Below are 12323 nucleotides of genomic sequence, written 5' to 3'. Positions count from 1 at the left end.
CTTCCTGACGAGCAATTTGGTTTTAGAAGTTGTCACAGCACATCCCATCAAATACAAAGAATTTGTAACCATGTTAAAGAACATCGTTTACATGGACAGTTAACAGGAATGATAGTGTTAGATATAGAAAAAGCTTTCGATTCTGTATGGCACGATGGTCTTGTATATAAAATGATAAATTTTAAATTTCCAGTGTACTTGTGTAAGATCGTTCAAAGTTTCCTGTCTGGTAGATGTTTTCAAGTGCATGTCAATAGTGGTATTTCAAATTTACGTTCTTTCTGTTTTGGAGTGCCACAAGGATCCGTCCTTGGACCATCTCTATACAACATATATACTTCTGATTTCCCAGTGCTTCCTTTTTGCAAATCAGCATTATTTGCTGATGACACCGCAATTTTTTCATCGCATGAATTTTCTCTCAATATTGAGACAAATCTAAAAAATGCGATTAAAATTTTAGAAATATATTATAGCAAATGGAAGATTAAACTCAATGCTGGAAAAATGCAAGCCATCTTTTTTTCCCGAAAAAGAAAATCTTGTTTCCTTCCCAGCAGCCAAATCCATATTAATGGAAATATAATCAATTGGAATCAGACTGTAAAGTATCTTGGAGTACATCTAGATACCAAACTTACCTATAGGGTTCATATTAACACCACATTAAAGAAAATTAATCTTGCTATCAATATGCTTTATCCATTTATTAACAGAAAATCATAAACTTATTTTCCAATCAATATTGCTATATGGGTGCCCTATTTGGAAAAATGCAGCAAAATCTCACATTAAAAAACTACAAATCTCACAGAATAAGATTTTAAAAATGATGTTAAATCTTCCTTGGCATCATTCTACTCTTGATTTGCATAATAGAGCGAATGTCGAATTGATTTCTGATAGGATTTGCAAGCTAACGAATAATTTTTACAACAGTTGCGAGATTTCGGAAAATCTACTTATACAACAGCTTACTTACCTGTGATAATAAACAATTAACTTATTTCGTTTTCCTCTTTCTATATTATTTATTTTTGTACTATATGTACTACATGTTCAATTGATGTCATTTATCTATTTTTGTTTGTATCTATTTTTTTATTTATTGTTTATTTGTCTATTAATTAATTTATTTATTTATTTATTTATTTATTTATTATTTATGTATGTATGTTTTTATTTATTTATTTATTTATTTATTTATTTATTTATTTATTTATTTATTATTTATTTATTTATTTATTTATTTATTTATTTATTTATTTATTTATTTATATATTTACTTATTTATTTATTTATTTATTAATTTTTTTTGTTTATTTTATTATTAATTTATTTATTGTTTTTCATTCACGTTATTTTTTTATACTATTATGTACATTGTTTATTTGCTGTATATTTCCTTATTGTATTTATTAATATCTTTAAGTTATTTATTGTTTCTATTCTGTTATTATTTGTGTACTATTTATTTACTTGTTATTTATTTAACTAGTATTAAGTTGTAATTGTTATTATATAATAATAATATGTAAATTTGAGCTATAAACTCTTTAATTGTCATGTATATTATTGTATACAAGTATGTATATTAGCTTATACATACATATTATTTTATTAATTGAACACTTTTATTTTTTCTAATCTATATGGAGGTTTTTCAATCGTGTTTTTCCTTCTATAAATATTTACTTTATTATTTGTTCTTTTTCTTTTGCAAGATAATGTTTCAGTAGTAAGAAAATATATTTCATATCTCTGAATGTAAAACGTGCGGTCATAGGCTTTTTGAAAAATTATCACGAAATAAAAACAAAAAAAAAAGAAATCCTTAATGTTGTCTGAACCTGCCCATTGACTTCCAACTTGTTTATCTTATTCAAAATGGCACGAATAGGAAGTAACTGCTGTTTTATAAATACATTAGTATTTTTTTCAAAATTTGAATTCACTATTCAAGTGCCATCAGAAAATCGTTCCAGTGAAATGAAAATATAATTATTAATTACAAAATTATTGTATTAGGTACTATAATTCATATAGTAAATGAGTGGCAAAATGTAGAAGACATATTTGTAAGTGAAAAGAAATATAAAAATAATTCCTGTTAAAATATTTTGAACAGATTTTTGAGTAATGTAAAAGGTTTATATTTTTTACTAGGAACTAATTATGAGTTTTCAAGCGATTTTTTTTTAAATAAATTAATATTTACATTTAATTACCTTTAATTTACTTTAAAATCATTTTCAGGTGTCTTCTTATTGTAAACAGACTTAGTGGTGAAATGTTACGCATCAATGCTGAACCAGGATTTTTTACGGAAATTTTCACAGAGCTTAAATCATGCGGCGTATGTTCTAGAAAAAAATTACCAAATGATATACCAAATTGCACAGCCTGACATAAATACTCTCGAGAAGTTGTCGTACGACTGTCAGCTGCCGGAAAAATGCAAAATTGTCATCATCGTGCAACTCTTCAGGAGCTGGCAACTGTTGTTTAGAAATAAAGTTTAATTTAATTTAAATCTTAAAGAAACAATCGAAATAAAATAAAAAAAAAAAAAATCAGAAAAATAAAAAAGATATAAAGGTAAAATTAAGACGTGAATAACAGAAATCAAATAATATACCTACTCAAATTTACAAAACTAAATACTTCAAAATATAAACATTACCATTTTCTTGATATTATAAACACTATAAACGATCAAACTGATGAGGGTAGATATATTGTCATAAAAAATTTTGTGTAGTTTATTTTTAGAAAACACTTACAGTTTCGTTTATACGGATGTTTTCAAAAATACTACTAAATTTTAAACAACCCATATGCATATTTCCGGTAACTTTGGTCTCAAAATAATATTTTTTTGTTTTATTTCAAGGCAAGCATATTAAAATTAAAATTTAAAGATTAAAGTAATTGTTAAAAAACTCAATTAATTTGTATACGTAAAATATAGTTAAGTCAATACGTATTCATAAAATCAGGGTAAGAGCTTGCCGGGCTTTGGGTTACAGGTTAGCTGTCAAGAATTTCAGACATTTTAATTGTAGATTTACAGTCCAGATTTTATTTGACAGTACGGAAAATAGACATTTTTAAAAGACAGTATTGCACACTAACTAACTTTGATATTTACGTGCCGAAAGTTGTACAGATACTTGATTGGCCAACAAAGAAGTTGGCTAAATAAATTAGAGCGATAGAAATACTTTCCTCTTAACAAAACTAAATCCTATAATCAAAAGTAGAACTTTTCAAGTTCTCCGACTAAAAATGACCTCAGAAAGAAGCGAGGTCCGAATATAAAACTATCGCGTATTATATGCAAACTCGTAACGTAAGCCAGAACTCAATTCAAATATGATTTTTTCAATCCGTAAAGTTGAGTTTTGAAAGAATAAGAAAATATCGACAAACCGAGAGAATCTTATTTCAATTTAAATTGTATTTTTTATAAGAGACTTTTAGCTTTGAACCAACTTTATAATGAAGGTTTGCTACTATACATATAAGAGGTTATATAGGGCTGTCATTATGTCTTCCGTCTATTTTTTTAAAAACACCTTGGTGTTGACGGTAACTTGGATGTTGTAGGGCATTAGTATGAAAAATACAAATGTAATCTTATAGCCACTGATTAATCTTACTCCAAACTTATTTAAATGAAGTTTATATGTTTCATCTTGAAACCATCTATATGGTAACCTAAAGGTTCAATCAGCAGCCTGTGTCAGTAAAACCTAAACTTACATACTAAGTCCCTGAGTTTTATGTTTTTACTACATCAATTTTTCACCATAGATTTATATGACTTCTTTGTGGTACACGTTCTGCCCTCAATCTCTCTTAAACAAAATTCAACTACTAACAAAAATTGAATTATGTAATTAATACAAAATTACAAAATATATGGATGGAAAACGTGAAAACGAATTGTTTTAAATAAATCACATCAAACCAAAACTTCAAAAACTTGACTGAATTCAGTAACTTGAATCATTAAGAAGTTTTCCATTTTAACACCAATTGTTTTTAAATATTCAAATATTTGTCTTTTGTTAAGTTTTTTTTTGTTGATATTTGTTGAAACAATTATTTTGGAAGATTATGTAAATAATATACGTACATATGATATGCACATATGTATGAATATACATTTTGGAAAGATATAGTATTAGAAAATTAGTTTGAAAATGACTCCAATTTCTGTTCGATGATTCAGGTAAATTGTGAAAGATATTCTTCTTCGAAAAGCCAAAGTTATCGGAATTGTGCCAAAAATTATTATTGCTTATTGTAATAAATAAATAAATAATATTCAAAACAAGAAGTAAGAAATACAATTATTAGAAACTAGAACGGTATGCAGAAGTGTTTTTATTTAAAAAAAAAAAATTGAAATTGTTCAAAAGTTATCTACTTTCTTATAATGAAATTAAATAAACATTGATTGAATAGCACATATTTTTTAATTTTCTGCTAATGTTTTTAGAATACATTATCAAGGTTCATACTCTAATGTTGCCAGACCCCTCTATACCACTGGGCCCAGGACCAGGGCCCCGCATTCACCAGGGGCCCCCAAATTGCTGACACGTCTCTTAACCTCTATTGGTCTATTTTCAAGAAAAAAAAAAAAATCGATACAATTTTAGATGCATAAAGAATAATCAGAATTCGAACAACCTCTGCTGAACAATTTAAATCACATTTATATTCAAATTAAAACACATCAATAAAATAATTATTTCACATGAAAGCAGTGCTGCCCATAGACAATCTATGATGGACTACACAGCACGAACAAAAGTTACAGGTAGAGTAGATACTGAATTAATATCACAACATCAAAATGAAGTAAGTTACTGGAGAAATGTGTTGAAGCAGATTGTAGCTGCTGTAAAGTTTTTAGCTTCGAGAGGGCTTCCATTTCGTGGTGATAATGAGATCCTCGGATCTTCCAATAACGGGAATTATTTGGGATGCATTGAGTTGCTTAGCGAGTTTGGCCCGTTTCTCGTAGATCATTTAAGCAAATTGGGTATTCCAGGGTGTGGTCATGCGTGTGATCTTTCCGCAAATATCTGTAATGAATTTATTCATGTCATGGGAAGACAGGTTTGGAAAACTATTGAAAAAGAAGTGAAAATGGCAACATATTTATCAATTAGCGTTGATAGTACAACCGATCTGTCTTATGTTGATAAACTAACATTTATTATTCGTTACGTAAAAGATCATGAGCCTGTTGAAAGGTTTTTGGACTTTATTGGATTGGATTGGACCATAGATCTGATTGTTTAGCGGAAACCATACTGAAGTTTTTGGAGGATCATGACATTTCGATAACAGATTGGAGAGGCCAAAGCTACGATAACGCGGCAAATATGTCAGGAAGGTTTTCTGGTCTGTAGGGAAGAATAAAAGAAAAATGTAAATTTGCCACTTTTGTACCATGTGGAGGGCACTCAATAAACTTGGTAGGAGTGCATGCCACTGAGTGTGTCTTAGAAGCAACCAAGTTCTTTGAAATTATTCAAAAATTGTATAACTTTTTTTCGGTATCTTCGCATCGATGGAGTGTTGATTGCTGATTTAGGTCCGAAAAAGAGTTAAAAAGTCGAAAATTTAGAATGAAACAACAACAACTTGTGTGTGCTACCACCAAGTTCATAGGCTGGAGTTATAGCTATTTCACGGGGACCAACCCGATCATCAGACTCCTTTAGTGGTGCTTAATCGCTTTTTATGTTCAATTTAATTTTTGAAGAACTTTTGCCCGAGCTGGGCTTAAACAAGCGATCTAGCGTGTGAGGCACCATATATGGTGTGTCTATGGAAAAACATGTTGGTTATTTTCTTTTGAACATTCATTCCGTGACGCGAGTGTTATAACACAAAGACCCCTATTACACGTTGACTCATGACTCACGACTCACTTTTGACTTTTCTTTTAAATTTGTATTCGTTGTTACATTTTGACGCGTGCCCCATGCCTTAAATTTGACAATTATTGTTTGTTTTGTCTTGAATGCTCCTTCTCGTTGGCTTTAATTGTTCGATAGTTTTTGAAGTTGAGTAAAATTTATAAAACAAAATAAATAGGATTTTGGAAATGGATTCCGAAATTTTTTTGAAGCTGTTGAAGTTACACACTTTGCTGGTTTTCAAACAAATTGGATGTTGTTTATCCCAGCAACAAGAAAATCGAATGAAAAAGAACAGCATAAAACGAATATGAGAAAAAAGAATCGTCAAAATGAGTCTACTAAAAATTTGCCCAAGACTCACCGGACATTTTTTTTGCATCTCATTTTCTCATAGTTGCTTTCTTTTTCGCACTCATGTGAGTCGTGAGTCGTGAGGCATCGTGTAATAGCAGATAAAGCCTTTTACTAATTTCAATACTGCGCGTTTTTTTCATTTTATTTTCTTCGCTCATTGTTAGATTACATAAACTTAATTCTAATAGCAAAAATGGAAGCCGAAGATCTAACAAATTTACTAGACACGACGGTAACCATTGTTAATTGTATGGATACCGATAGCAGTTCCGACAAAGAAATAATGTTGGGGATTGTAGATATTTGTGAAGATGCTTTGGATATATTAAACAAAAACTACAAAAGAAATTGGATTAAACAATAGAGGAAACAAAGACCTGTCCAGGGATCATTCAGTTTTTTAACACCTGAACTTAAAGTAAATGACAGCGAGTCCTTTTTTAATTATCTCAGGATGAACGAAAAAACATTTGATCTGCTTTTATCACTAATTGAAAATGACATCAAAAAAGAAAATACAATGATGAGGACGCTATCTCACTTCTCACCGCCTGAAAAATTGGCAGCTACTTTGAGATTCCTAGCTACGGGTGAATCTTTCAAGAGCATAAATTATCAAACCAGACTGTCGCAACCCTTTCTTTCCAAAGCCTTCCCAGAAGTTTGCGCAGCGACTTGGAAAAACTTAAAAAGCTCATATTTAAAGGTCAGTTATTTTTATTACTCGAGAAGTCTAGATAACTTAGTAAGTACATAGTTTTAAAAAAAATGCAAATTAATTAAATAAAATCTTCATCCTCGAATATCCCTGCCATTGACTACTCAAGCAAGTGTGGATCTAGAGTGAAACAACTCTTAGCCGTATGTGAAATTGAAGATGGAGGTCTTATTTGTTCCACGCTTAAAATGTTAACCCTCGAACTGTTTGGTGTGGAGGGAAATGATTCCAAAGATCGATCTAGTGTCAAAAAAGTTTCAGATGGAGGCCCTGCGTTATCTCTAAGGGATAAATCTTCCTTTTTTTTATGGCCCAACTTGCCTTCCTCTTAACTACTTCATTTTGGATATTTTCCATTTCGAAAGTAACTTGTTTCCCCAGCCAAGAATACGACGATTTATTTGCATTTTTTTTGAAGAAGCTCGGCCACAATGTTTATTTTTTTGCCAATATTTGGTGTATTTAATCTTCTCTGAATCGAAAAAAAAGTTTTATTATTAATATTACTATTATTGTTGTTGTTAAAATTGATGATTTTTTAGTTTCCAGAATCGAAATCAGAATGGGAACAAATCGCTGAAGACTTTGCTATACGTTGGCAATTTCCAAATTGCCTTGGAGCTCTCGACGGCAAACATGTTGCTTTCAGAAGCCTAAGAAAAGATGGCGCGTATTACCACAATTATGAAGGCATTAACAGCATAATTTCATTAGCTTTGGCAGACGCAAACTGCAGGTTAATTTACGTGGACATGGGAAGCAATGGAGGAACTAATGACGCTGGAGTTTTGCTACAAAGCTCTTTGCAAAACATATTGGATGATGCACCTAATATGATGATGCCTTTCTTTTTATTGCATCCATTGATTTATTTGGATCAAAAGGCTTCAGTGCATTTAACAAACTTTTAAATGCGTCTGCCTTTTTGACCCTGTTTTTATATATTCCGGATGGCAAGGATTATAGAGAATGGGGTGCATTTCGTAATTTAAAATGAGCTCAGACGTTAATTCCTTGCTCCATTTGAATTCCTCAGCCATTTTTATTTGTGTTCGTTCATCAACATTCAAAATGTAAATAAAGCAAATCCAAAAAAGAGAGAAAGAGAAACGTCAAAAACACGCAAGGAAATTTCTACCCATAGACATACCATATAAAGACCGGAATCTTTCGTACGTTTTACCCTCCAACACCCATTTGTTTACATTGTTGTATTTGTAATTTTGACATTACGTCCATTTTGAAATGTGAAATCCAACAACAATTCGATGAGGTGCATTAACTTGTTTTGACAGTTTTTTTTTATTAAATTGCTGTGGTGAGAATTTTAGATTTGTTTTAGCTGTCAAAGCATTTGTTTTTTTATTAATTTGTTTAAAAATGCAGGATCCAAATGAAGATTCTGAATGGAATGCCCGAGAATGCCATTGAGAAGCGAACTGGTGGTGAGAAGCAGAAAAATATCGAAGACATGAACATGGACGAATCTTAGGACTCCCAAGATGAAAGTGTTCGCGAGGAATATCGTCACAAACGATTGGCATAGATGTGAGTGTGGGAAATTTTCGGACAAGATTACGTCAACGAAGTGACCAAAGCTGGAGAAGGTATCTGGGTTGTGTTGCATTTGTACACAAACGGTGTGCCGCTCTGTTCGGTCATACACCAAAATATATTAAACAGTTCCTGCGGTCGATAGCCACCACCTGCATCCCAAATTTAACAGAGAAGCATCTGCCTACAGTGTTTATCTATTTTGAAGGCCAAATGAGAAAGAAATTAATTGGTGCCTTGGAGCTTCGTGGTTAAAAATTGACCACCGATGAATTGGAGTTCATGTTCGGTCAGTGTGGTTCAATTCCAACGGAAATCAAGGAAGATTCTAAGCAACAAACTCGTGACAAAATGCTCAGCGACCTGAAATCCGTTGATTTCTATTGATTTTGCAATCAGGAAGAAATATTGCTAGATTTTTAATATTTATTTTTGTGTTCGAATCAAAAATAATAATAAAAAAGAAAATGGAACCATAGGTTCAACGAACAATTAAAAGCCGAATGCAAAATTTTAATAGTGTTTTATTAACTCAGAGTCAGCCGAAAAAAAAATTAATGAAAAAATGCTTAAACATTTTTAATAGGAAAAAAAACATCGGAACTCACTTGGACGTTTTCTTTAAAGTTGTTTTGTTTTTTACTAAAAAGTGTGAATGCAAAGTTTTTACCTTCACTTCAAGGATTCCAGGAAGGTATAAACTATTCCTGTAGGTGCACTATTGTTCCAAGGACACGACCAAATGAATTCCAATTTTCGCATTTTTAAACATTTTCGATAGGAACATACGAACATTGGAACTCACTTGGAGCTTTGTATATATAATTGAATAGTACTATCATGAAGAAGGAACGCTCGACCTGACATCTTCTTACGACTTCCTAAACAATTCGTTCCACATGTTTTGCATGTGGAATGTATTGGGTCGGGAGTAAAAATGAGCGAGAATTCCAACATAAAATAATAAATTTCCAGATTATTAGAAAAAACAGAAGATAGAGAAGAATGTATACAAATTCAGCGAAAGTTCGAGGGAGTCAATGAAAATACATTTTTGTTATAATTTATTATTTATATTTTGTATAATTTGTTATTTTTATTGTTTGATTGGCAATGAAATCATTTTAAAAAACAACAGGACAAAAAATAGAAGAAAAATTAGAATATAAACTTTTTGTGGTTGCCAATTAGAAAAATTAAGGTTTTCCCTATATTTTTCTAATCATTTTCAAATGAGACAAATATTTTTAAGCCATGCTAATAATAGTGCGAACATTTTTAACTTAACATAGGAAGTTATTGTAATGGTTCCGATTTGTCAAATTCAAAATTTTGACATTTCTCGACGTTCAAGGTCCCTAGAGTCGAAAAAAAAGATTTTTAGAGAGTTGCCTGTGCGTGCGTGTGTACGTATATACATACGTTCGTGCATCCGTAAGTTTGGGAACTTTTTTCGTCATCCATAGCTCAAGAACCAGTGGAGATATCGACTTCAAATAAATATTGTTATACAGATAATAATGCAGAAAGATGTAAAAAGGGCTCTCAAGAAAATTGCATGGGTGGTTTTTTTGACATAGTAATTTGAAAAAAGGGTAAATATTTTGATTAACCCTAAATATCTCACGAACGATACCAAAGAAATATATTTTTTGAAAAATTCCAATTAACGTTTTTTTTTATAAATCAAAAAAAAACTGAAAAACAAAATATTATTCGCCTAGAAAATTATACGAACAAAAAATGATTTTATCTCCAAAACTATTTTATGTAACGAAAAATAACGTTTTTTACATCTGGTAAAATTATGATAAAAATTTAATTGACAGTTTTTGTACAAAATATAAAAAAAAACAATACTAATACTTGGTAAAAATGTACTTTTACCTCAAATACCTTTTCAAAAATTAAAAACATTGGCTTTAAATTAGTTTTATCTCACAGAAAATATTATTTGCCACATTTATCTAATTTTTATTAAAATCCAACCATTAAGTAGTTAATCGGAATGGGAAGTTATCAGTGCGGGTTGGGTCCGAGCCGCTACATTGAAAATATACTCATGTTAAAATAACAGCTTTAATGGTCACTTATTTAAAAACTCTTTTTAGTTAATTTGATGTTAGCACCGTAGAAATAAATCAAAATATTTATATGTTTTTATGACGTCACAGAGCCAACGCGTTGGCCCTTTAAGATCATTGTTTAATTCTAGCTTGAGTCATGACTTGACTCCAATTACGAAACGACTTTAGTCCTTACAATTCAGCTTAATACACACCAACCTCCTTAATACTTACTTTTCTACATACCTACCCAACCCACCCACTACCCACATTACAATAAAAAAAAAAAAAACAAATATAAAAAAAACCTACATCGAATGTATTTGCTATGGAAATATTCAAAATATGGCAACGTAGCATTCTATTAAAACTTAAATTTGAAAACGTTGCTTTTAAATTTTCAGATTTCACAAAAATAGAAAATCTAAAATCAAATGAATACAATTTTCTGCTAACAAATCTAAAACACATACAACTAAATGTATTGTATATGCATATCTTCTATACATTGATAGGTATGAATAAAACAAATCTCAGATAACGTTGGAAACGGCTGATTTTTGTTTACATTTGAGTAATTTATTTTATTTATTTATTTCAATATTTTTATACTTCCAGTCGCTCTTAGATTCCACACCAAATTTCCGTACACACAGCGCCCTCATGGTCCGCCTTTCGTACCAAAATTTTCTGTTCCATGATAATACTATTCAGTTTATATACAAAGCTTGGAGCTGTTCTTACAAGTTTTTTTTTGATTTTTACTAAAAAGTGTGAATGCAAAGTTTTTACTCACACTTCAAGAATTCTAGGAAGGTATAAACCATTCCTGTAGGTACACTATTGTTCACAGGACACGTCCAACTGAATTCCAATGTTCGCATTTTTAAACATTTTCGATAGGAAAATACGAAAATGTTTAAAAATGCGAACATTGGAATTTTTGTTAACGTTTTCAAACTCACCTCGAAGAAATAAACATTTAAGTTATGTTTGATGTTGAGGTGATGCCACACTTTTATTATTTATTTTTGTTTAAAAAAATAAACTTATATTGAAATTGTTAAAACTTGTTCAGTGTTTTGTAATTATCAAAATACTTTTATAAATTCGACAAAAAAAGAACTATTAAAACATTCAAAAATATAATTTTTGGAACGTTTAATTTTACCTGGATCAGAACTCTTTATATTACATTCAAAATTAAAAAAAAAAACAATGTTTTACATTTTTGCTAATATATTTAAGGTTTTCTTTACATAATACAACAAATGAATTGAAAAGTGTATTATACGTAGTACACACTTTTAAATATAGTAAAGTTAAAAATTAACAATTTCTTGCCACTTCTTCTTCTTACAAAAGTTTCTTTTGCATTTAAATAAGTTGGATTTAAGAAAAAATAATTTATCCTGGGTATACCTTAATCCATATTCGATTATTTCTATCAAAATAAGACTACGTAAATACTCTAGGAAGGAAACAATAATTCAATTAAAATATATTTTTTTGATAATTATCTCAAGAACAAGAAGACATATAATGATCTAGTTTTCAGTTTTTAATCAAAAACAAATATGAACAATGAATTCTAAAAACAATAATAGATAATCTTAGTTTTAAAAATTACACTTCAAAACTTTTTTACCCTTTTTTGCCCAAATTTTGAGCTTAAAACAATTTTTT

At 30.1% G+C, this 12323-nt stretch overlaps 1 protein-coding gene across 2 annotated transcripts in view; it reads left to right on the top strand.

The window, feature by feature from the left end:
• Positions 1 to 4475, top strand: part of LOC129951057 (cyclin-dependent kinase 5 activator 1) — a 35503-nt gene extending 31028 nt beyond the window's left edge. For both annotated transcript variants that reach the window (XM_056063064.1, XM_056063063.1), the window contains exon 5: positions 2257 to 4475. In XM_056063064.1, coding sequence (XP_055919039.1) covers positions 2257 to 2407 — 151 coding nt within the window. In that variant the 3' untranslated portion in view covers positions 2408 to 4475. The remainder of the gene's footprint in view (positions 1 to 2256) is intronic.
• Positions 4476 to 12323: the final 7848 nt, after the last annotated feature.

This window comes from Eupeodes corollae, chromosome 3 (assembly GCF_945859685.1).
Source record: "Eupeodes corollae chromosome 3, idEupCoro1.1, whole genome shotgun sequence".
NCBI classification, from domain to species: Eukaryota; Metazoa; Arthropoda; class Insecta; order Diptera; family Syrphidae; genus Eupeodes; species Eupeodes corollae.
This window is presented reverse-complemented; position numbering and strand designations above follow the sequence as displayed.